This window comes from Sylvia atricapilla, chromosome Z, assembly GCF_009819655.1.
Source record: "Sylvia atricapilla isolate bSylAtr1 chromosome Z, bSylAtr1.pri, whole genome shotgun sequence".
Taxonomy (NCBI): domain Eukaryota; kingdom Metazoa; phylum Chordata; class Aves; order Passeriformes; family Sylviidae; genus Sylvia; species Sylvia atricapilla.
In genome coordinates, this window is record NC_089174.1 from 57,447,612 (window position 1) to 57,472,894 (window position 25,283).

Below are 25,283 nucleotides of genomic sequence, written 5' to 3' on the forward strand. Positions count from 1 at the left end.
ACATCTGTTTGGAGAAAGAACCAAACCAAGCCAGAAGGCAAGCAGATAAAAAGCTCACCAAGCTCCGCAGAGCCAGAGCCAACATGCCTAGTGGAGCAGCCGGGGGTCCATCTCCCTCTGCAGGGGGTTTACCTCATTTGAGCTGCTTGAGAGCATCTACACCAAAAAAAATATCTTATGTAAAGGAAAAGGAAAACCGTGACCCTGAAAACATTTTCCAGGGGAAACGAAGTTAACAAATAGCAAAATAATCCCACCTTTAGATGAACTTATGTTTTCAGGTATTTTGTTGTCACTGCAAACATCTGCATTATGTGCTATATTCTCATACATATATATGTGAAACACACAGCATCTTCCTTACTTTTGGTTAACAAACTAAACCAGCTGCTACATAGAAGGAAAAGTCATTCCTTCACTAACTCTACCACCTTATAAATCACTTTTTCTAACTTCATCATGTGTTGTTTGTTGATCTTGGCATTTCAATTTTTTTTAACAGTTCCGAACTTTTTCCCAGTTCCCTCCGTTCCAGGCCGGGCTCATCTTACTGCACCAGATACGGCCGGCGGCTGGGCTGGCAGCGAGCAGGGCCAGGCCCGGCCGCAGGCGGCACCGCACCACTGGAAAAAGGCAGGGGCCACGCCGCTGCCGCCTTCACTTCACAGGCGAACCGGGGAGGTGAACCGGAGCAGCCCGGCTCCTCGGTGTCATCCCGAAAAGGCGTGCGCTCCGGCAGCCGCGGGGAGACAAACTTCGCGGGAAGGGCCGCGGCGCGACAGGCCGGCGGGGCCGGGGCCGGGCACCCCCGAAGGTGCCCCGCTGTCCCCGGGATACCCCCGCCCACCGTCGCTGCGGGAGGCCGCCTGGCCCGCCCCGGTGAGACCCGCGGGCGCAGGGTGCAGGATTAGTTTTCAGGCCGCCGGGGCGTGCCCGAGCGCGCTGCCCCCGCGGCGCGGCTCGCTCGGCGCCGCTACTCGGGGGCGGGAAGGGCGGAGAGCGGGGCCGGCCGGCGGGGCCCGCCGAGCCGCTGGGGTAAGCAGGGCGCTGGGCCGGGCAGCGGGGCGAGCCCGCCCGAGTCGTGCTGCGGGGATGCGGGCCGGGAAGGGCGGGGAGGGTCCGTCGCGTCTCCGGAGATTGAGCGACCTTTTAAAACACGTTTGTCTCCTGAAGTTTTATTTGTTATTATTAATTTGATCCGAAGGGTTTTGCCGGGGGGGTGGGTGGGGGGGGGGTGGGCTGGAGGAGGAGAGAGGCCGTGGAGTCGCGGGCCGGGCGGCTGAGCCTGTTGCTGTGTCCCAGCATATCCTCCCTTCCTTTCCCCGGGCCGACCGCGGGCGGCGGGAGCGGCTATGGGGGTCGGGCTGGGCCGGGGCTCCGGCCTGCGGCGGGCGGGCGGTCCGCGGGCTCGGGCGGCCTGGCGGGGCGTCGTCCTCACGTAAACAAAAGCCGAAGAACCTTCCCTGACTTCTGCAGGGAGCCCCGCTGCCCTTTCACACATTCCTTTTTTGCCCCCCAGCGGGCGTTTCGTGACGGGAGGAGGTCTCCTCATCTGCCGCCACCGCCACCGACCTTGCTGGCGGCCGCGGCCCTCGGCCGGCACTCGTGGGCGGCGGCGTTGACTCTCGGTGGGTGCCAGAGCCGGACCGAGGCCCCGGCGAGCTGGCCATGTTCCCGGGCTCCAGACGGGGCGACGGCCGCGGCTGCTCAGGACCGGTACCTGTTGCCGTGCTGGTGTCGGCGCTCCCCGCGGGTCCGACCCCGCTGTAGCGCTCCAGCAGCTCCCCGGTACGCGTTTAAATGTAACGGGAGCGGAGGGCGAGGGGACGCCCGCAGTTGTGCTCTTTGATGAGTCTGGGTGCGCAAAGGAAAGGGATGATTCGTTTCTCGTGTCCCTCCTTGCTGCCAGTACCTCTCTGTGTTACTGGAAAGAGCATTAGTAGGAAAGAAAAAAAAAAAGGAAAGACTCAAAAAGTCGACCTTTTGAACTCGTGTAGAGCGTTTAACAGGTTTCATTTGCCATTTGGCTGAAAAATGCTGTGGTTTTATTTTTCTTTTTCTGTTTCCTTCTGTTTTGCTTTTGTAAACACTGCATCGTCCAGCTATGTTTTTGCGTCTTGTTTTAGATTTTTTTTTTTTTTTTTTTTTTTTTTTAAATAAGCTGTTGGATAGGAAACGTCTTTACTGGCTTTGGTGCCAGAGAGGGTGTCAGGAGTTTGTCTCCGTAGGAGAGCAGTGATTTACTGAAATCAAGTGGAAGGGTCTAGGGTCTGAATTCTACAGTTGCGGAAGTTCTGTTGTTTGATGCCCTGTGGTTTTGATATCACTGCTGCGTTTCCCAAGGTAACAGCAACTCCTTTGTAAGGCAGAATCAAAACTGGAAAAGGGGAAAGTGGTAAAATATCTTTTGGTAGTGATACTTGATGTTTCTGTGGAAATTGAAAGTAATTGTGACACTAAAATACAAGAATGTAAGTGGAAAATATCTAAGGTTATACCTACTTTCACAAGCAGCATTTTTGAGACAGAGAACATTTTTTTTTTAATTATTATAAATTTTTAGTTTTTATCTCTTCTATCTTGTTAACAGAAACATGCATGTAACATTTACTGATTACCTCTGGTGTTTTTAGTGGTTTCCTTAGTGCTTTGAAGAAGCTTTTCATTAGGAACTGGATACATTCTCCTCTCTTTACACCAAAGTGCACTAGGAAAGTTAGATCACTATCAGTAGGGAAAGACAACTGCACTACTTACATACTAATGGATCTTTTTACTCTACCTGGCTCTGGTGGGGCCCTGGTCTGTGAATTCCTGAAAGGGGAATGCCTTGTATCTTCTCAGTCATGCAGATAGCTGTAGATAGTTTTAACAAGTAGCACTTTTCAGTACATTGAGAACCATTTTAAAGGTCTAAATCTCTGCTCCATGTTTCACATAAGAAACATTAAAAATTTTGTGAAGTGCGTCCAGTACATTTTCTAATTGGCTTTGTGTTTGAGCATTCCGGTGAAGCAGTTTTGGCCAATACAATGCCATGCTGGCAGGATACTATAATAGTGTTGATAAGGACAGTTTTGTTTCACTGCTGGTGTTCCCGACGAGTCGATATGAAAATGTGCTATTTTTGCTTAGGCAATAATGAAGTATTTCTTTTGTAGGCTTTTCAGACCCTGTCTTTGCCTCTGAGACCCATTGCACAGTGGTCTTGTTACACAGTGTTATGACTTTATGTATAATTCACTTGTTATTGTCATAGTACACAAAGAGAAATTTGTGTTTTCAGTTTGTAAGGAAAATGGTGACTCTTTGTTGATACATACTGGCAGCTGTTTGGAGAGGCTTTGTATTTATTCATTTATTATGCTGTTGTCACCTCTGAAGAATCCAGTATACACTGAGGTGCAACTGCTGCTTCATCAGGTTTGATTGAATTGAATGAATATGGTAATCAGTTGTGTATACTTAAAAACATAAAGAGGTGATATTAACCATGCCTGTATTTCATTAATTCAGTATATGTATTTTCTCCTATATTCTGCATATGCTAAAAAGTTGCTTTTCAGTTTCTGAAGCTAATATGGAAAGATTCCAATCGAAGTTAATTTAAAATATTTACTGAAAAAAATAGATGATCCAACCAAAAGATGATCTGGTTTTTTCATTAACAAAAAAACCCCAAAGAAACCCCACCAGAAACACTTACAGTACTATGTTGCTGGTTTTGGAATGCTCTTTACTGATCAATTTTGAATACACTATATCACACACATTTATCAATAGGTGAAATCATTATGGATAGTTTAGGCCCGTTTCCCTGTTTCAATTATTAGCATGTCAATTAACATGGATATTACATCTTATGATCATGTAGGGCTTCTTACAGCGTTGCAAAACCTTATTTATACACAGTGAACAGATTGCCAGTTCATGGAAAAGCATTTTAAATTTCCTTAATACATCAATGTGATGTGTACACAATGAAGTTTGAATGCTCAAAATTCTGTTTTAATAATTGGTTCAAAGTACATGTTACTGTTCAACTCTATCGCAGCACTTTTCTTCAACATACAGAGCTGCTACCTCTCTGTATTTCTGGTGCATTCAGCATTTTGCTAAATTTCAAGAGGTTAGTAATGTCTTTTCAAAGTGCTTAGAGTCTTAATATTGGCTGTGCAATACTGCCTTTTTATTTCTGCTTTGAATGTTTCAGAACAAGTTTCGTTAGCATGGCATTTAAATGTAGATGTCAGGCATCTCTTGCTTGCTTGTTACATTCCAGGTAGTCATTGGAAATCTGCTTTGTTCCTTGTGGAATGTTAATTTTGGGTTTTTGGGGTTTTTTTGTTTGTTCTAGTTTTCCTGATGGTCATTGCTCTCTTACGTTTACTTTCACACCCTTTGTGCACCTAGGAGAAGTAGCTAGAAAAAAATACGTAGAAAAGCATGAGATCTTTCAATTTACTGTGTACGGTTTCCACTGCCTTAATTTTGGCAAGACTATTAGGAGTCCGGGAACCGTCTTAGTTCTTCTCCTGGGGTTAGTAGCCAGCTTTCAGGAGGTAACTGGAAAAAATGGAAGAGCTCTTAGAATCTGCAGCCAAAGCAGAAAATTTAGCAGTAACAAATATGTTCCACTTCCTGTGGTTTGGTTTCTGTTCCTGCACCACACAGTGCTAACACAATATGCCTATTTGAGTGATAGCCAGAAAATTGGAGAGGAAGGTGTCATGGGATAAAAATCAAGTACTAAAGGATATCTCTAGCCCAGACAAATCCAGGCCAAAGTGTTAGATTAGAAGTTTTAAAATATTCCTTTTAGCAGCTATAAAATGCATGTTGTGCTTCCTGTGCTGCTTAATTGAAATAGATTTAATTTTAACCTCAGGCAACTCCAAGCCAAAGTTTGGGCCTAGAGATCACTCTTAAGATAGTAATTTCCTCTGTATCCTCAGAGCATTTCAAGTAATGGAGGAGCTATAGGGCAAAGCCTATTACTATGTTTTCTATCTTTGGCATTGCATGTTTCCTAATCCATCCTATGAGCATTAGTTTCCAAGGTATTATCTAAAATGGGGTTGTAAAATAGCAGATGGAGTATTCATCAATGAAAGAGATTAGGTTTCCTTGTAGAAACTGAGTGATCAGTTGTGAAAGAATGATCAGTGGAAAGGGGTCATATTTCTGTTTTCATTAATCTTTTGTCTGTTTAGCTAAATGCCTTCTGCAACTTTAGTGGAAAGGAGGTGATCAAATAAATTTCCTATTTTAAAAAAAAATTCTGCCACCTATGTACTTTAGTATTTCAGAAGTACAGAGAGAAACCAGACCTACAAGCTGTTTTCTGGCAACCAATGTTATCAAAGAAGGGTAGCATGAAAAGTGGCAAAATGTGTATATAACACATTTTTGTTCAATAGCAGAAGAATCAAATTCCGGAAGCTTGAAAGGGATCATCTTTAACTTTGGTTTGTTCTTTGAGAGAAATATCTGTCTAAAATTCCTTGTTTTCTATTCTAGTGTTCTTAAACAAAAGGAAAAAGAGGATGATGAGGTTTGCTTTCTTTCCTTTCTTTTTCTTTTTGTTTTGTTTGGTTGTTTTTTATTTAAATCACAGCTTTCAGCTACCTGTGTCTTTAGAACTAGAAGATAGATTTAACTTGCTATTTGCTTAACAGTGTTTCTTCGATTTCCTGATAAAGTCTTAACTCAGACAGTCTGTGTTCTTATTACTGTGAAGAGATTAATGAACTTCAGCACTGAAATGCAAAAATAGTTAAATCTACTTTGAGCTAAGCTAGTAAGCTCTTTGAGGTGTGAAGATTGTTCTATCATGTGCAGAAGGGCTGGTTTTGGCTTCAAGTTCTCGTGATACAAAGTGGCAGGAGATTGCAAAAATGAGAATATCAGAACTAAACTTCCCACCGTGCATCTAGAAATCTAGGATGCCATTATAAAAATATTCACTATAGCAGAATTAGGCCTTTCAACAAGTAATCGTGCATGCAACTCTAGTTCTCACTAGCACATTATTGCTAAAATACCTAGAAGCATGCTGATTTAAAGGGCAGTGTGTCCTGTAGTGGATGGTGGTGTTTAGGATATGTCTCTGCAGTGCATTTTGGACAGATGGGTGGTTGCCTCTCCTGTACTTCCACTATGTTAATGTGCCACTAAGCTGGTGCTGACAGATCCCACTTGTTAGCATGGATGTGGCACAGCAGGAGCAGTCACGTGGCTTTTTGAGTATTTCAGAGTACAGGCAGAGCAAACGTGTCACCTTGGCATGGACATGTAGAGGCAAACACTTGATGTGCCTTAATGCATTCTGACTGCCTCAGAGGAGGTGTCTGAGGAAAACATTCTGGGGACAGTTTTGGTCTTGCCCATGTTTATTGCTGCAGTTGACAAAAGCATTAAACTGGCCAGCTAGGGATGGATTCCCTGCTAATATAAACCCAAATAAGGAGAATAAACTGAGAGTTCAAAATGGGTTTGCTGATGCTATCATGGTGCTAGAGCAGTATTCACTCCTCTATCTAAAGCATGAGGTAAATAGAAAGCAGGTAATGAGTGTCTTGGCAGAGGTGAGGACTTCTTTTCATTGCAAATTATGTGGAATAATCTCAACCTGTAGATACGTTTAGGACTTGTGTCTACTCTTAGAATTTTCTGCTGTAAGTTATTAGAGTTCATGCCTTCAGGATTGTGTGAACACCATGATGAGCTTGGGAGCTGTCACTTGTAAAATTTGCCTTTCACAGCACAAGAAGAATGAGATTTTAGTCAAATTGAGTCATAAAAGAAAGCAATATCCAGCTACTCCAAAATATACATTTTATAGCTGCATCTCTTCTTGAGGTTCTTGCAGAACTAAAGCAGAACGGTAGCCCACTATTTTTCCTGAGTAGTTTCTGTTGAACATATGATGTTATGTGCTTATACATATAGTGCTGAGATAAATGAAATCACTGAAAAATATTCCATTTCTAATTTTTTGCACAGTTCTCTGGTTCCATCCACTACACAGCCCCAAGAGTAGGTCTCAAGAAAGAACTGGAACAGTGAAACAGGAAGGAACTGTTTTGATTGGCTTTTCCACTGAGGAAAATGTCTAAAAGCATGACATAAATACCTCTAGTTTTAGATAGGGGCTCTGAATATAAGGGATAGTAGTTTTTAATCTAGAAAGAAAAGCTCTTGGTAATTAAGATTTAGAGAAGTCAGCTTCCTTCATAATGTTTAAATAATCTCATCCAACTCTTCCAGTGTAAAATAGACTTCATTTTGTTCTGTGACAAGGTGAAAATACAAGATATTTGGGTTGTTTTTCAGATTTGGTAATCACATGCTGGGTTTTTGCTTGCCAAGTAAGAGAAAAAAAATTCATAAAGGCTTATTTTTATTTAAAGACATAATTTGATCATGGAGTAACATTACTTTGACAAAGTTGGGTTTAAGGGGTTTGAATATTGTATTTTTGAATAATACTGTATTTTTGACAATATGTTTGAATATTGTCCTAAAGGGAATGGATGATCAGTGCTTCTCTGTCAGTGTATTGTTAAATACAAATGCTATCTTCAGAGAGGTTGTGGACTCCCCATTCTTTTAGTGGGCTGGATTGGGCTGTGAGTAACCAGGTCTATTGGAAAGTTCTCTGCCCATGGCAGTAGGGTAGGAACTAGATGATCTTTAAAGTCTTTTCCAACATGAACCATTCTTGTGATTCTGTGAATAAAACTGATAGGAAGCTTCAGGCGTATTGAAACTATGAGAATCATATTGATGGAACTTGAGGCCATTTAAACCCATTTGGTTTTCTGCACAAATTGCAAATAGTATAGGCTTGACAAAATGATCAGGGTCTATAACTAATGATCCTGTTAGGCTGTCTTGTCCAATGATCTGTCAACATAATTCCTTTTCCTCTTTTTATCCAAAGTGTCAAAAAAAAAAAAAAAAAAATCACTTTACCTGAGTGTTTATAGATCATAGCTCTGCATGTTTTTAAGTTCTTGAGATTCAAGTGGGGATGCTGTACTGAAGTGTTTTCCTACTGTAAAGAAAACAAAAGTACCGCTATGAAAGATAAGATCAACAGTTCATAAACCTGCAACGATATTTGAGCTCTTCACTTCTCCTCAGCTATCCATGTCCATGAAACATGTTCTGTCGCTGCGAATTTCTGGGCAAAAAGCCCCAAGCAACTCCCAAAAGCAACAAATAAGAATAAGCAAAGCAATTTCAGAATTTCTTCCTCCCAGCGTAGAATTTCCTTGTGGAAATCCACACTGATGAAAACTCAGCTATCATCCTCATCTGACTCTCTATTCCAATAGTGCTAATAGGAGAGGCTATAGTGTGAGACTCCAGCAAACGTGTAGCCTTGTGATTTATATGACTTTTCTTTCAAAGATATCTGTAAAAAATGTGCTGTGGCTCATGCACCTGAAATTGTCAACACAGAGCTTGAAAACTGATCCCGCTGGGAATGTCTTTTGTGGATGAAAAGGAAAGCCATGAAACAGTGTAAAATATCAGTGGCAGCTATGATTCATAGTATCTGATTAAAGCAGTGCAGGACATGTTGTGCAACAGTATGCAGACAGCTGCTTTGATATGGAAATACAAATATATTACAAAGTATATTTCTAAAGCAATTTTCAGGAAGGTTTTGAATACCAAAGTGAGTCAGAATATGGTCACCTTTGAGGCTATTTGAATTTTCTGTGGAGATAGTTTTTTTGTGGGTTGTTATTTTGCTGTTTATTGCTTTCAGGAGTCAAGCTTTTTTCTTTCTCTTCAGAGCTTAGCATTTCTATGAATGTAACCTTTTTTCCTTTCTGTTACTTTTCAGGGAAATATTTACTATCTCTTTCCAGTGTTGAAACAGAAGCTGAGAAGCAGAAAACATGCTGGAAACAATTGGTAATTTTTTTTTTCATTTGTATCACAATATTTTTGTGGCCAAAACAAGTGTGTGTGAAGGATTTGGGATATGGGTGTATACTTCTGAGAGGTGTTTTGAAAAAAAAAATCTTCTGTGCTTAGAAGTGCATGTTGTGTTTGGGTTTTTATACTTGAAAACAAAAGTTGTACAATCATATGTTTAGTGTATTTAAATTTTAGCCTTGTCTTGATTTCATTGTTTTAATATTTTCTTGAATTAAAAGTTTGCATGGACAAGACAAATGTTTTCTATTATGACTATTTATGCCACTATTTATTTACAATGGATTGTAGCCACAGTTCCTACAACTGAATTTCAATGAGGGTTGTTTCATTTTTGTTACTCACTTCTTGATGGACAGAAATACAATTTTCTTTGACTTTTGATTTATGCTTTGCCTCTGATTTCCTGCTTCATTGGACAGGTTGGGATTTTTGTTCAAAATGTAGCCATTCAAATTCTCTGTAGTTAGAACAGTAAAGAGGGTTATATTTCAACCTGCTACCTTGTGTGGCTTGTTTCTAGACTGCTACTGACTAGGAATTATTATTGCTACAGATACACATCGGGCCCTCCAGGCCATGGAGCGCTTACAGGCAAAACTTCGGGATCGAGGTGACATTGCAAATGAGGAGAAACTGAGCCTATTAAAATCAGTGCTGCAGAGTCCTCTCTTTAATCAAATTCTGAGTCTTCAGACTTCTGTTCAGCAACTGAGAGATCAGGTAGGAAAAGCAGTCTTTCAAGTGCAAGGGGGAACTTGCTAAGGTAATGCAAAAATGTGTGTGTTTCTGCTTGTTGAATGATGAAATAGCTTAAACTAAACATATGACCCAAAGGTCCGGAGCTTTGCTGAGGCCATGTTACCCCATTGACTTTTTGGGGCTTTGGTGAGGCTGTATTTTGTGTATGTGATTTTATGTATATGTTCATACTTGAAATGTGCAGGGTAGGGAAATGGTAATATGGATGGGGGGTTAACATAAAGCTTTTTTTCTCTGCCCTTAAAAAGGAGCTTGTTTTCTATGAATTCTAGGACTTTTTTCCTAAGAGCCTTGTACTGCTCTTTTGTGTTAAAATGAAGATATAGACAGAAGCTGTGGAATGGTTGACTTCAGGAGGATATGAAGATCTATTTTGTACTTTGTGTAAGAGTAAAAGATCAAAGAAAATACGGGGCTCCTGCCTCCTTTTTTTGCTTGCTTAGGTTATTAAGTATTAATTTTCTGCATGTTTTCAATGAGCTTGAGAAAAGGGTCAGCAACTTGGCTATATTGACTTTATTTGTTGTTATAATTTTCTTGTCAGTAGAATAAGAATTTGAAGAATATAGAAAGTAGTTCAGTAACTGAATTAGGACTAAACTGTGTATCCGGATTTACAAATTGCTCTTCCTGTTGACTCCTGCAAGATTGCTAGCTCTGTCTGGTATGCAGAATTGCTGAAGTGGGGGGGAGTAAACTCTGCACATGGACGTTATCATCAATGTGGAGACCCATCTGTGATGGGGAGGATTCCTCACAGTCCTCACAGTACTTCAGCTGTGTGGCAGTAAAATGCACTGTGGCCCTTTATTGCTTCTTGTGGATCATCTTGATGCTACTTTGCACAGACAAGAAATTAATTAGAATGTTGTCTGTGTTATATTCATCATGATATTTTTCAGATTTGGTTTGTTTAGTATTTAGAGACTTGATGGCATTGGAGTAATTTAAAAAAATCTCGGGGAAAAAAACTGAGGGTTTGTTTGTGCTGCTATTTGAAAATGAGAATTAACAGTAGCATCCAGAAATTGTGTGAATTATGTGGTAAAGACCCTGGGAACATGTAGTGAGAAAAAAAAAGTATGCCTGAAACATTAATAAAAGTTTGGTAAAATGGAAAATTAAATTTTCACTTCTGGACATTAGCTGTGAAGTTAAAGGATGGCTGTCTTTTTAAACACAGTTGCCTAAATTAGAAAATGAAGGAGGAGAAACTAGAATGGGTAATTTAAGGCATATAGTTTTTAAAAAGCAAAGAATAACTCCACTTTCTATCCTGATGGCAGGTTTATCTGTGAAGTAACTTTAGTGATCTGTGCATGTTGCATAGTATGTGCCCTGTGTAGTTGACGGGGAGCTATTTGGATGTGAATTCCCCCTTTTTTATGTGTGCTTATATGAATACTTACACGTGTAAATATGTTTCCAGCATTCTTAGATTTGTGTCAGTTCTTTATCCAGTAATTTTTCTGTAGAATTTCTTGCCTGCAATATAACACAAGATTATTGCTTTTATTTTGTGCTATTTAAATATTTGCAAAGATACTGAAACAAGACAAAGAATAAAAGCATGAAATAGGCAGTTATGCTAAAAAAACTTGTATTTTCAAAGGTTCACTTTTGAGGACATCCTTTTTACAACTGTTAGGGTACTGTGCTCTTGGAGCTCTTAAGCTACAGATTGGTGAAAACTGCAAGGCATGTGAGTAGTGACCAGGTTTTTTGGCCAAGCTATGCCAGACTAAGAAACAAGTTGTTTCCCAACAGTGCAACAATGTTGCAGTCAGAGTCATGTTTGAAACAGGATGACAAATGGTGCTGAGTTGTACAATGACAAGATGCTGCAGGTTCTACCCGCTGGAGACTAAGGTGGCTAATTTGTTTAATGTTTAATGATGAGCTGCATTGACACCTGAATGGGGATTTGATTCTTTTTGAGGTGAAGTGTGACAGTCTGCTTAACTGCTCCTATGTTTTTAGTGAGTTTTTAGAGAGCTACAAGACTACGGCAAAATTCTCAGGTACGTCATCTTTTAGGACAGTGTAGTTTAAAAGAGGGGGTGGGAGCAGAGAAACCAGAATGCCAGTTTACGACTCAAACAGATTTCCTTGCAAGTATCCCCACAGAAGTAGGTCAGCCAGTGATACTTCCTTATGGGCATCTAGCATTACCAGTAAATTATAAGGTAAGGATGTATTCCTGGGTTGAGGCACTGTGTCTGGAAGGCATAGAGATGATGGTGAAAGTCCTGTTGGCACAGTGTGTGGACTGAGTGGTATGTTGCTTCATATTGAGGTATGGTGCTAAAGTCAGCACATCTGATGCCTTGGGTCTTACTGGCAGGCTTTAAAGTTGTGGGGTTTTTTTCTTAAATGAGCAAGCAGAATTTGTTTGTACTGCAAAACTGTCATTGTGAAGTTAACTGAAGTGGAAAAGTCTAGGCATAACAAAGGGATTTTTTTTACTGATCTGACTTCACAAGTCTCTTGAGCTGGGGAGCACTGAAGGAACCAGTCTTTTTCCTGTCTCCTTTTGTCCTTGTTCTTCAGCTCATTTTTGTTTTCTCATGTTGAAGAGCAGTCTTCTTGTTTGAAGATAGGGCAGAGAGAGAAGAAAAATAGAGATTGTGGTGTTTAAAATGTTTTAATAGTATTTTATTTTCTTTATGAAATATTTTAAAGAAAATGGTCAGACCATGCTAGTGTTAGTGTCCTGCTTCTCTTCCATTCCTTTTTGTCTCTCAGTTCTTCACCTCCTCCCCACCTCTTCCTACCTCATTTCCACTCAGAGCTCTGCAAGAGCAAAATATCTGGTGTTCGGTTGGCTCAGATGGCATCGTGGCATTTCTCAGTTTTGGGGTGGGATTTTTTTGGTGGTTTGTTTTAGGGTTTTTTTGGTTTAGGGTTTGTTTGGTTTTGTTTGTTTCTTTTGTTTTTGTCTTGTTTGTTTCTGTTTGTTTTTGGGTTTTTTTTGTTTGTTTCTTTATGTTGTGGTTTTTGTTTGGTTTAGTTTCATTTGGTTGGGTTGGGATTTTTTACTCGTGAATTTGACCATAGTTTTTCCTACACAGTGTAGTGGTGGGTAGTAGCTGGGTGTCAGTACAAGAGAGGATTTAGGGAACAAATGAGAAACTGTCTTTTCTTATTGCCTGTGAACACTTAGCAGTGTTAAGTCAACTCTGTATTTTGCACTGTTTATTTTTAGTATTTTGTATGTTTAGTTCATGTTTTGAACCCCTTTTGGAAACAATACTGCTTGCACTTCTAAATGAAGCGATCACAAGAAATGCTAATTTGGCATGTTCATCTAATTTGAGGATGGAGTCATTAAAGTGCAGCCAGCAGAGTGGTGCTGGTGCCAGTTCCTGTTCCTAGGAGCTCAGGGCCTTTCCCTGCTGTTTTATTTCCATGTTCTCTGGCTTGTGCTTCCACACTTCCAGTGTGCTTGCTGTTGCTGCTGGCCTTTTTGCTACTCAGTCTTGTGTTTCTTGGGGTGTCCAGGGCTGCTACTTAGTGGCTGGAGTGTAGAAATACTGAAAATTTCTTTTTGTCTAAGTTGAGACATAGGAGTGTTGGCGACATTACTTAAAGTGTTGATACAGGACAGATGTGGCTTTTGTTGCTTTTTTGTTAAAAAAGTATTTTGAGCTACTGCATATAAGCACTGCTTAACTGTATTTAGTATGTGTGTATAAAACATAAATTTCGTCACACTAAGTGGTATTTATGAAGTTTTCTTTTAATCTTATGCAAATTATGACCACATTGGATATATTCATACCATTAGAAAAAGCCAATCAAGGAAAAATAGCATAAGCAAGCTTATAAAACAAAGCAGTAATGTTTCAGACTGTAATTATTTAATCACAGTGCTATAAAACTGCTTTTTAATGAAATTATGATGACTGTATTACTGTAAAGTAGTGCAATTTATAAGTTATGAAAAATATTTCATTTTAAAATTTGCACTTATGGTTTATTGCCTCCCCTGGAATGACCTATACTTCTGTGGTTAGCAAGAATATATAACAGTTATTCCCTGCTTGTTCATGCTCTAAGCCTGGATTTCAGGGGTCACATGGAAGATAGTGGTCATCACATTTCTGCTTACAATTTGCCTCAGAATTCTGAACTTCTACCTTAAGTACTACTGTAAATGTCACTATAAATGTTTTTAATAGTTTTTAAGGTGTAACCATGTCTGTTTAAGAAGAGGAGATGTAAAATGTGAGGTTTTTTCAGACTACACACAAAACTTCACTCTGTTAATAGTTTAACATGTTTTTGTGTTTATTTTTGCTTGGAGTTTCAGAGGTTAGGTGATGTTTTATGTGAGGCTGGCTTCATGTGCTAAGCACAAGCTCCATTAAAAATGAGCTGTGTTTGTTTAAAAAAGGTGTGATGAAAGTGAGATGTTGCTGTCAGTTGCTCTTGATGTGACTATGTTCAATGCTGTGTTGTAGCTGTGCTGTTGTATTGAAATTTTGAGGAGAAGCTTTTAAAGTTCTGGTTAAGCTAGTGTGAATTGGAAGGTTATTTTTTCCTTTTCCTGCAAAGGAAAAGTGTGGAAGACTTCTTTTCAGTGGTATTTTGATCATCATGCAAACAAATATAATCCAGTGTTTTCAGAACAGTGGAGTTGTTACTAATTTATGTGTATTAAAAAAACATGACCAACTTCCATCCTTTTGCTTTGAAAGGCAGAAGGAATGGGAGAAGTAAATGAATTCCTATATGTCTGCAGTGATGCCCTGGCTCACAAAAGTGTGGAGAAAGGATGAAATTTCAAACAGAGAAAGTGGTCACTATGTTTCCAGTTTGAACAGGACCTGGTCAGTGAAAACATACAATGTAAAAACTAAAAAAAAAATTAATTGCCCTATAACTACTTCTATTTCAGCATGAGAATGTGCAAATTCTCCTCTAGGGAGAAAACTATAATTCCCTAAGGACATTGTCTTTTCTTTTTGGAAGAAGTCCTTCAAACCTGAGTAGAGAAAAGCATGGTGAGATTGGGCAGATGTCCAGGTGAAAGTTAAAGTGCCCATCATGGCTACTCTGCTCTTAGAACACTGCAAACAGTGCAGTGAGCTGCCTAAAGCAATCAGTCCACTGTTCAGTAGTACTAGGAAAACATACTTAAATCATAGTACAAGTTGAGTGGTACAAGAAGTATTTTGGATTCAGATTAGGCATGTAAAACTATCCATAAAGGCAATGTGTCATATTCTAACACCTTTTATTTTTGATGTGTAGTTCCATTTATTCTTTGGTGATTATGTATACAGCGAGTCTTTTATTGTATACTAGAGAAAAACAGTATCATGATGCAAACACCATTTATAACCTTCATACTATTTTAAAACTGCTATAATTAATTACTGTGGCTTGATGTAGATTTTTGTACATGATTTTTCTAGTGCAACTTGTTGCCTACACATTTGTGTGTAAAGGAGTACTCTAGACATGGGCTTTTTATGCAGAGAAAGATTTCACAAACTGGGATTGTCTCTGCATTAGCAGTCTGAAACACTGTGTGGTGACATGAAATAAATTTAAAGCAGTGGACTCTTAGCTACAATCAGTTTCTGTGACATAACATTTTGTTTCCTTTTTGCCTGCATGACTCATTCTTTGTAAACTAGATGTTCTAGCTTTCTGTACATGGTCTCACATTTTGCTTTTAGCATTATTATGGTATTTTCCTTCATTTGTCTTTTTTTTTTTTTTGTCATAGAAAATCACTACACACAAAGTGGGGAATTCACTCAGAGTTGAGTTTTATGAGACTATCAGTAAAACCAATTACTTCTACTGTAAGAATAGACTCTTCCCTTCTGTACCCTGAAACATGAAACATCCAGAAGCTCCTACCACAGTAAAAGGGCCCCAGGACAGAATAATGCTGTTAGAATGGTGCTAAATGAAATTCCAGACATTTAATATATTTTTCTCTAGGTGTAATCATTGACGTCATTGCCATGCTCAGCTGCTGAGTCTGGCTCACTTTACCTTGAAGTAACCACTCCAAAAGCTTCACCAAAGTAAGCTGTCTTTTGTGAGCTGTCACTGATTGACCTTGGATAAAATTGGTAGATTTTACTTGTACTATTCTGTTTTTTGTTTAGGCTAGTTTTGCTGCTTTGCCAGAGGAGGGGATTCATTCTCTAGAACTGCTTTGATGAAGAGTGATCTGAGGATGATAGCCTTCAGCAGAAAGGGTATTTTCTGCAATAGGCACTGCAATTTAGTAAATGAAATTTAATCTATGACTTACTAACATTGTGATATCGGACCTGTATACTATGGCCTTTGGTGCACATGAAAGGTAGTTCATGTATGCATGAACTATATATGCATGTGTTGTGGTTTTGAAAACAAACCAAGTAAGAGGCTCTAAGTCAGAAATAAAATTTAATGAGAAGAAAAGGAAAATAAAATAGAATAAAATAAAATAAAATAAATACAAAAAGAAAAACCACTGACAGAGTCAGAATACAACCTGATCAGCGTGATGGAAACAGTCCAGACGAGGTGGTCTTCCTGAAACAGAAATCTTGTAGAAAGGTCTGGTAGCTCCGGTCCTCTGGGAATCCAGTGGGTGAGGGCTGCTTCTACTGTCCCAAATCCCAGCTTATATCCAGGTGAGAATGCTTGGCTCTTCCCCATGGGCGGAGCATCTCACAATGGGATGATGAGTCATGGAAGAGGGCCTTGATGGCCCATTAAAGAGAGAGATAACTCCCAGAGGGAGTTATCTGAGTCATGCAAAAGGCATTGATGGGCCATTAACTGAAGATGGTGATAGAATACATCCTAAACTACAACCCAGGACAGCATGTCATATACTCTCAGGCTGCTTCATATTGCCGTAGAAATGTAAAAATATTTTCAGTAGAACCATTTATTAATGGTTAATTGCAGTACTGTTAGATACTCCTAGGATTAATGATTTCACTAATGGCCATTTTTTGTGGGAAGAAGCAGGACAACAGGCTCTTTAAGAAGATTTGAAGGTTGAGGAGAATAAGAAATCAAGCACTTAATGGACCAAGTTCAGTTAACACAGTTTTATACATTGAAATGGACAATATTTTGAAGGTAGAAGTGAATTAACCTATTATATGACCTTACGCAGGTAAGAAACACAAGCATGTCATAGACTTTACTCGTTTCAAATCCATTCATATAATGTATAGGGAAGTCTTATATTCTCAGAAGGGTAGAATTTGGTTATGTCTCTGGGTGCTGTTCCATGTAATGAACTATGAAAAAAGGTTTGTCTACCTGTGCCTTACAAGCTTGCCAAAATGAATGTATGTGGTCAAAGAAAGTGCATATGTGCACTTTAGGCATTACAATTTGTTCGAAACATAACTAAATGATTCCTCACAAGTATGGATGAAGTATGGATAAAGAATCAGTGTGATATTGATACCTTGGAAGGCTGACCTGAAACAGAAACTGGACACTGTTAGAGAATAAAGTAGGTATCTATTGAAAGGAGTTCAGGTTCCAGCTTGGGCAGGACAAGAGCCCGGCCAGGACTGCACCCAGGGTGGACTGAGAGTAGTCACAAAATTGGTGACAGGTCATGAAGTCTTACATTTTTATAAGTTTTGGTTTATTTGCACATTGGGGTCTAATTGTCCAATTACAGCTTCAGGTTGTGAGGTCTCATCCTTCTTGTTTTCTCTCTTCAGTCCACTGTTGTTAATGTTGTTGGGCTGAAAGTTGTCCTTGGTTCTCAGCAGGAAAAGGATTTGTTTTGTCCACTTACTCTGTGGAGAGAGCTTAGTGGCACTTAATATGAGGCTCAGAACTACATCCCTAGGCAGCACAGAATCTGCAAATATGAAAGCTAAAGCTTAAGGTGTCAATACAAAAACACTGAGTTCCAAACATCCAAATTTTCTTCTTTACAGTTTTTTTATGTCAGAGCAGGCTTGGAAATGCTGTTGAGAACTTTTCTTTCTAATGCTGCCTTGTGATCTTTTTTTTTTTAACTTGAGGGCCTTCCCAGCCACATAAGTTGTTTGACAAATTATGTTTTATTGCATTTCCCTAAAACACTCAGATGAGATGGAATTGTATGATGAAAACAATATTCACCTTTTAATAACTTGAATGTTGGAGGACTGATATGATAAGCCTAATAGATGTAACAATTGCTTGAATAATTGAGACTTGTGCTGTAGAGATTTTAGAATATATCTACCATTTTGAAATTTTTATTTGTACTTGAAGTTTAAAATATGACTTTAAGGAAGGGGAACCTTGGGTTTCTGTATTGTGATGCAGAACGGTTGAAAGTGTGCATTGTAAAACTGTGAAAAGTGTCGGAAACTGCAATATAATAGTTAGCGTGCCAGGCAAGTACGAAGCAAATTTGTCTGGGGTAAAGCAGTACCAAATGACAGTCAACAGGCAAGTGGGACATAAGACAAATGAGGCTTTCTGCTTCACCTGGGGTTTATACCAGCAGCCATTCATTAGATTGTTTGGCACAATCTGCTTGAAAAGAGGTGATTTATTATGGCTGTGCAAACCAGAGAATTTTCTTACTTTTCTGTTCTAAGAAAAATGGATTGTTAAGTCTGTCTATGTAAATGTATGATTGTGAGTTTCATATCAGCCTTGTGGTTATAGACTTGTTCTTTAATCTTGTATTTAATCCTAGCTCATGCAGATAGTCACAATGATCGCTGTAGCACGCAGTGATGTGGAAACCCTGACCAGTGAAATTTGTTCTCTCTGTAGGCTATGAGAGTCACTTATTTTTTCATCAATATGTGAATACTTTTTTAAAAAATTTTAGAATAACAAATACTTTTTGTTTTGTTTTTTTTTTTTGAGGTTTTTAGTTTGTTTGTTTCTGTAAGTACTGATACTGTAGAAAAAAAATAGTTGTTGGTTACTTCTAACATAGTGATGGGATACTTCAAGATGCTACGGTGATGGGAACAAACTAATTTTAGATAGAGTATGGAAAATAATTTTAGGTTGTTTTAATAAATTTCTTCTGTGTTTTATGCTTGTAGTTCACAATTTTACATTGGCTATAAATATTGAAGGTAACTTTTTTTCTTAAAAAGTCTGTTTAAAATTGCAAATTGGAATTTCAAGTACTTCTAGTGATCATTTGGCTTATGATAATGTTCTTACCTAATGAGAAGGTTTCTGCTGTGTCTATAAGTCCATGTTGCTGTCAATCTTTTACAGGTAAAAATTGCACCTTCCACGCATTCCAGTGGGGAATTCCCTCAGCTTCTACATCATGGTGTGAACCTGGGATCCTTGCCACTTAATGAGTCATATTTGTTGGCTCAGCAGAATGGCAGCCCAGCTGATGTGTTAGAAGCATCGATGAGATCCGTTACTCCTCAGATTAATGGGAAATTCTCTAATGATGACTTTGAACAGCTGATCAGAAACATGTCCCAGGTAACCCTGTCAGATAATATGGATTACTGATTATATGAAATGTAAGATACATGTATGTTTATTTAAAAAGCAATTGAGTTACTATATAAACCACAATACCACTTCCGGTATAAAAGTAATCTTTTAGTTTGAGAAACAATTACTAAATGAGAAAGCAGTTGAAAAACTAGCGCTGATGTAGTCATTCATGAGCTACTGTCCTTAGTTGACCATTGTGTGTATTACAGATCAGGATGCCATTATTTTTGCATGCTGATTGTAGAACTGTTGCTCTATGTATGAGGGAGATACATGTCAAAGCATGCTCTTTTATGCTTAGTTTAATGAAAGCTAGTTCTATGACTTCCTTGGAAATAAAATGGAAAATTTTGACCTTGCTGTGCATTGTTCTGTAATCTTACTACTTTCCTGTAGTAGGCAGAAATGGTGCGTGAGTCTCTTCGGTGGCTGGAGCTGGGAATGCTCAGGCATATATTCTAAGATTTATCTATTTAATCTGTAATAGAGCAGGATAGGAGACGTCTAATGGTGTTCAGGAGAGCCTTTTTGCATAGTCCAACTTCTTTTCATCTTTCTGAAATTCATCCTCTTTTTCTGGTTTTGCTTGAAAGTTGTCCTGTACCCTCTAAAATAGGTACATATCCTGCTTCAGTCACTACTAAACCAAAACTCTGTATATTTATTTTTTGTTCCCTGATTTACTCTTCTAGGCTGTAATAATATTTATTTCTCAAATATTTTCTGTATGATAGCAAGAAATTGAAAATGAACAACTATGTTTCAGTTATTAGCTTGTATAGTTTTGCACAGCTGTAGTTGTCATTTGAAATTAGTTTCCAAGTTGTTTGCCACATTTATTATTGCTGCTTTGGTTCATTTTTAGCCTTTTAACATTGGTACTCTTTTTTTTTTAACTTCTGCTGAACAGGGTCGTCTTGTTGAGACAATTGACCTCATTAAACCTCTGAGTGGTGGTCTGGGCTTCAGTGTTGTAGGACTCAAGAGTGAAAACAGGGGAGAACTAGGAATATTTGTGCAAGAAATCCAGGAGGGAAGTGTGGCACATAGGTAATATTACTACTGAATATTTTACTATAACAAATGTTAATACGTACTGCAGTTCAGTTGTGTTACTGGTGTTATTTTGTGCAAGGGCATGTTTCTCTCCTCATATTCTGAGCATCATTGCAGATTTCTCTGGGGTTTTTAAATAGGGAAAAAGAAGAAGCTACTGTTCTGTGTCATGTCTTCTAAAGCTGAAATACATATTTGGCCATATTTGATATGGCCATATTTGATCCCATTTCATATATGAAATACATATTTGAATGCACTGAAGAACAATTTGATGCAAAAGTCAGCTGTATCTGACACTATTTTTCTTAGGAGAGTCTAGAGCAGGTGTGAAACTCAGATTTGAAGTCAAGTCTTGATCTGAAGTGGAGATATTCACAGAGATACTCAGCTGGTATTACAGAAGCTCAGCAATAGTAATAGCCTGCCGAAAGTATGCTCTAGACCTAAACTCGGATTCCACAACTGATGTTGAGAGAAGTGCCCAAGGGAGCACACAAACTCTATGGTAAATGGCAGCAGCAGCACTGGTTCAGTGCAGACTGGTAAGGTGTGTTGCTGCTCAGGATCCTGGCCCAAGCTGCTTTGTGGTGTACTCTATGGTGTGTGGAGAAGCTGAGTCGTGTTGGTGCTGTTTCTCAATGTGCTTTAGGGAGATATTTTTTTGTTTTTTTTTTTTTATGATCTGAACACTGTAAATCTAATAAAAACATGAACAAGAGAAACAAGAACATGGTATCCAGAGTTAATTGTAGTTAATCAGTTCCAAAATGTGGCATATATCTCTACGCTATTTTTTAATCCACCTAATTTCTGCTTTCTCTGTTTATTTTTTTATTTTGGTTTAGGCAAGGTTTTGTTTTTCTGTTTGTTTGTTTCCTTCCCATTTGACAGGTATTTGCTTTTACTTCACTTACTGCTTGGAGGTGAGACCTATCTTTACTGAATCAGGCCCTGTCCGATTCACTGTCAGGAAAAAGAACATTCAATGACTGTTACAGGGCTTATAAATGAGAGAGGCTCTGCCAGTAAAAAGTCTTTGAGAGCAGTCTGAAAAACAGTTCAAATTCACGAGTGAAATGCTGTGGGCTGAAACTAAAAGTCTTTTTCTTGAGTGCTCTACCTGAGTTTCTACTCTGTAGGTGCTTATAAAGGCTGGTGTAACAGAGATTGTTGTTTTCCTTGCTGGCCTTTGTTATCAAAGCATTTCGACTTTGGAATGCAAAGAAGTGGTGGAGGAAAGAGAGGGTAACTCAACTGTGTAGGCTTCATACGCTTGCTTTGGAGTACATCTGAGGAAGGACTCAGTATATAATTTATAGTGCTTTCCTTTGTCAGGAAGTGAAGAGGTTATTTTTTTATTTGTTCGTGGCTTTTTCCACTTGTATAAAAGGGATCTATTTTTCCATTTTTGTTCAGTTTCTTTCTTTGTCTTTTTTTCTTTTATTCTTTTCCTTTTTTTCCTGTCTTGTTTTTCAGCAGAACAAAATTTGTTTCTTTTAACTTATTGATGAAAGAGTGTTCCACTCCATGGTTTGATGAATATTCAGAATGGGTGCATTGAACAAAGTGGAGCACTTAGTCTGTAAAGCAAGAAGCTCAAAGTCAAGGATAAACATAAGTTCCCAGGCTGTGCTTGGAAGTTACTGAGATTAATATGCTTAGTCTCGCATGGGGTTCAGGGAGAAGAAAGCTGGCTAGGGGGTAGTAGCAGTGGGATTAGCTTCAAAGGGAGCAATCACCAGGGTGCCACATCAACTCCTTTCAGCACAGCTGCAGGGGAGGATTAAAAAAGTGGGGGGAATAGAGACCAGTTTATTAAAAACCCTGAAAGGTTGTCAAAAATACTGCAATTTCTGTGGCAATGTTTCCTATGTTTTTCTTATTTTTTGTTTTGTCATCCCCCTTCCTGTTTATATCTGTGTGGCAGAGATGGAAAGCTGAAGGAAGCAGATCAAATCCTTGCTATTAACGGACAAGCCCTTGATCAGACAATTACACATCAACAGGCTATCAGCATTTTGCAGAAAGCAAAAGATAATGTCCAGCTAGTTGTGGCTAGAGGCGCTTTTCCTCAGCTCATCAGTCCTGTAGTTTCCCGGTCTCCATCTGCTGCTAGCACAGTTTCAGCCCACTCTAACCCGGTGAGTATAGCCCAAACATCTGTGTATTCAGTTCTGGACCTGTGTGTACTTACTGTATATAGTCTTTTGAGTAATTTTTTTGAACTTGTATGTACATTCCTTCACAAGTGCATGAGGTTTTTTTCTATTTATTTTAATTGTACCTTTCCCCTACAAAGAGTAGAAAATATTCAGGCTTGCTGGGGGAAAAGTGTTCATCTTGGATGTCTTCCTTGCTCCCATCTGCCAAATAATCTGTATCCACCAGGGCAAATACAGCATGTTTACCTTACTTGATGAAGCTTTATTTTGAGGTTGCAGCAAACAGGATATTATTTATTTGCCTTCTGCTTGAGTCTTTTGAGGCATTGTCATCTGATTGCACCATCAGCTGGACAGCTGCTTTTGTGTTTGTTTTTTCTGTTGTCTTTTAGCATGAGAGCTCCAGTAAAGCTAAAAAATGCACTTCAGGACTCCCCAAAAATCAGCTCTGCTACAATTCCTTTCTTATTAGAGCTTTTGCACATCTAGATGTAGAGAAGACAGTTCATAAACATGGTGGTTTTAACTGTATTTTCTCTTCATCTTACCTTACTCATGTAATGGCTTGTCCTGGGATGAAACAACCTGTATATAGTTTCTGTAGGTTTTGCTGTTAAGTCATCTGAGGCCCTTCTTTAAGAGACTTAATTACCCGACGTGTAGGAAGCAATCAGTCTAGAAAAAGGAACTGTTTTAGTGGTTTTTTTAATCATTAGCATAAAACCTTTAGTGAAGGAATATTGGAATTATTCCTTTTATCTATGTACAGGAGTGCAGCTGACTGACCTAACTTTTCCTGCCAGCATGTAGGAGAAGCCTGCTCTTCTCCAGTATTGCTGTGACAAACTTCTTTCTCTATGTGATTTCCTCTGTGTTTGCTGAACAGCTTCCCTTGCTTGAAAAGGTGTTCTTACAAACATTCTGTAGCTGCTTCTGTTTTTTTAGCATGCCTTTCCCAGTTCTCATGTTCTCTTTGCTTTCAAATGCAGTATACTAGGAACCATTCTCTTCCCTTCAGGCTTTGCTTTATTGTACTGATTTTATTTTAAGACTGGATTTCCTAACAGGTACCACAGGGCTTTGGGTTTGCAATACCTTGATTATTAAAAAACAAACAAACAAACAAAAAAAACCCCAACCTGGTTTCAGGATTACACTTGGTGTAGCACCAGCTGTGGTTTTAAATTTCAAATGAGTTTACTGCCTAAGTTCTTCTTCAGGAGAAGGAATATCATGAGCTTCCAGCTGTCCTTTCAGATGTGGGTGTGCTAGGATGTGAGTGTGAGTGTGCTAGGATTTATCTTTCTTTCAGAGCAGTTTTTCTCCTGTCAGAACACAAAGTCTGCCATCAGAATAACTTCATTCTAGTGCTGTTGCCATCAGGCAACCCAGAAGACTTTATTACATGGGGTAATTCTGCTACTACTTGCCTCACAATATTTGGTTCTGCTTTCAGTCTTTAAAATATTGAATCGGGATTTTGCTTTCTCCTGTACTCTGTTATAATGGCTGATGTGAACAGGCACTTATGTGAAAATTTTAATTTCCAATCCTATGTGGTTTTCTAGCAGCAGTATTTACTGACTACAAAGGGTATGAATGTGGGCAGCCCTAGGCTACTGCCTAAGTTCATTTGACAAGTTCTTGAAAGGTCTGACCCATTATCCAGCTCTGATTTGTACCAGAGAACTTCCACCTGTTATACAGTTAGTAATTTACCAATTAAATATTATGTAATATCATACCTAATCACAATTGTTAAAGAGGGATTATATGTCCAGCCTCCTCCAACTTCCCATTATGAAAAACATACTCAAGAAATAAGAGAAAATAACTTGCAAATTCTTATGCATATATTAATAGTTTGGATTGATAATCTTAGAGGTCTTTTTGCATCTGAACAATTCTATGATTCTATGTTTTTAATCATTTGCAAGTTTATATTTATTCCTTTTAGGTTCACTGGCAGCATGTGGAGACCATAGAGTTGGTGAATGATGGCTCTGGTCTGGGATTTGGGATCGTGGGAGGAAAGTCAACTGGAGTGATTGTCAAAACCATCCTTCCAGGAGGGGTGGCTGATCAGGTAAATTCTACCTACTTCTCTGTTACTGTTCAGTAAGGTGTGAAGTTTCTCTTTACTTTTATGATCAGACCAAATAGTGGTAGTTTTTGTCCAAAAAAAAAGTAAAAAAAGAAACAATAATTACTGAAATTATTCCTTTGTAAAGGTGCGTTTAGTGCAGGAGTCTGCATTTGAATATTCAAGATGGATTAGGCCCTAAATCATGTTTTCAAATCCGTAACATTATATATGTTTTGTGCATTTAGAGTCTCAATTCTTTCACGAGTGTACTGGTTGTAATCAGGGGTGGTGGGGACTCCAAAGATTGACTTGCTGTGCCCTAACAGGTGAGAGCATCTGCTTTTCTCTGCTGAGCTTACTGAAGCTTGGAGCAGGTTTTTGCTTCACGTCTTCTTCAAGACACAAGCTCTGCTTTTGCCTGAGGGGCTCATGTGAATTGAATTTGGTTATCACAGCTCATTTCAAGCTTGTTCGTTGACCAGGGACCTAGGGCTGCATTAATGAAGGTCAAGGATTGAATAGGCACAGAGACTGGTCAGTCTTCCAACAGTAGCAATAGTGGCCTGATAACAGGGTCTGGAGATGCGTGGACAGGATTTACTGCTGCCCTCTTTCTCCTGAACAGGTAGATCCTTTTACTACCTGTCTCTGTAACACTTACCATATCGCCTAAATTCATATGAAGGTTTTTTATTAATTAAAGATAAATCAGTAAGAGACTAAACCAATGTAAAGCAATTTAGATAGCTGAATCACAGGAAGAGAGAAATAAATTTTATTTTGAAGTCGTGGGTAAT

General features: G+C 39.0%; 1 protein-coding gene across 1 annotated transcript in view; it reads left to right on the forward strand.

Annotated features, from left to right (window-relative positions):
• Positions 1-8,859: 8,859 nt before the first annotated feature.
• MPDZ (multiple PDZ domain crumbs cell polarity complex component) overlaps positions 8,860-25,283 on the forward strand; it is a 91,435-nt gene continuing 75,011 nt past the window's right edge. The window contains exons 1-6 of the mRNA XM_066339168.1: positions 8,860-8,931; positions 9,512-9,678; positions 18,940-19,161; positions 20,090-20,229; positions 22,166-22,379; positions 24,358-24,486. Of these exons, the coding sequence (XP_066195265.1) occupies positions 8,916-8,931; positions 9,512-9,678; positions 18,940-19,161; positions 20,090-20,229; positions 22,166-22,379; positions 24,358-24,486 (888 nt within the window). The 5' untranslated portion in view covers positions 8,860-8,915. The remainder of the gene's footprint in view (positions 8,932-9,511; positions 9,679-18,939; positions 19,162-20,089; positions 20,230-22,165; positions 22,380-24,357; positions 24,487-25,283) is intronic.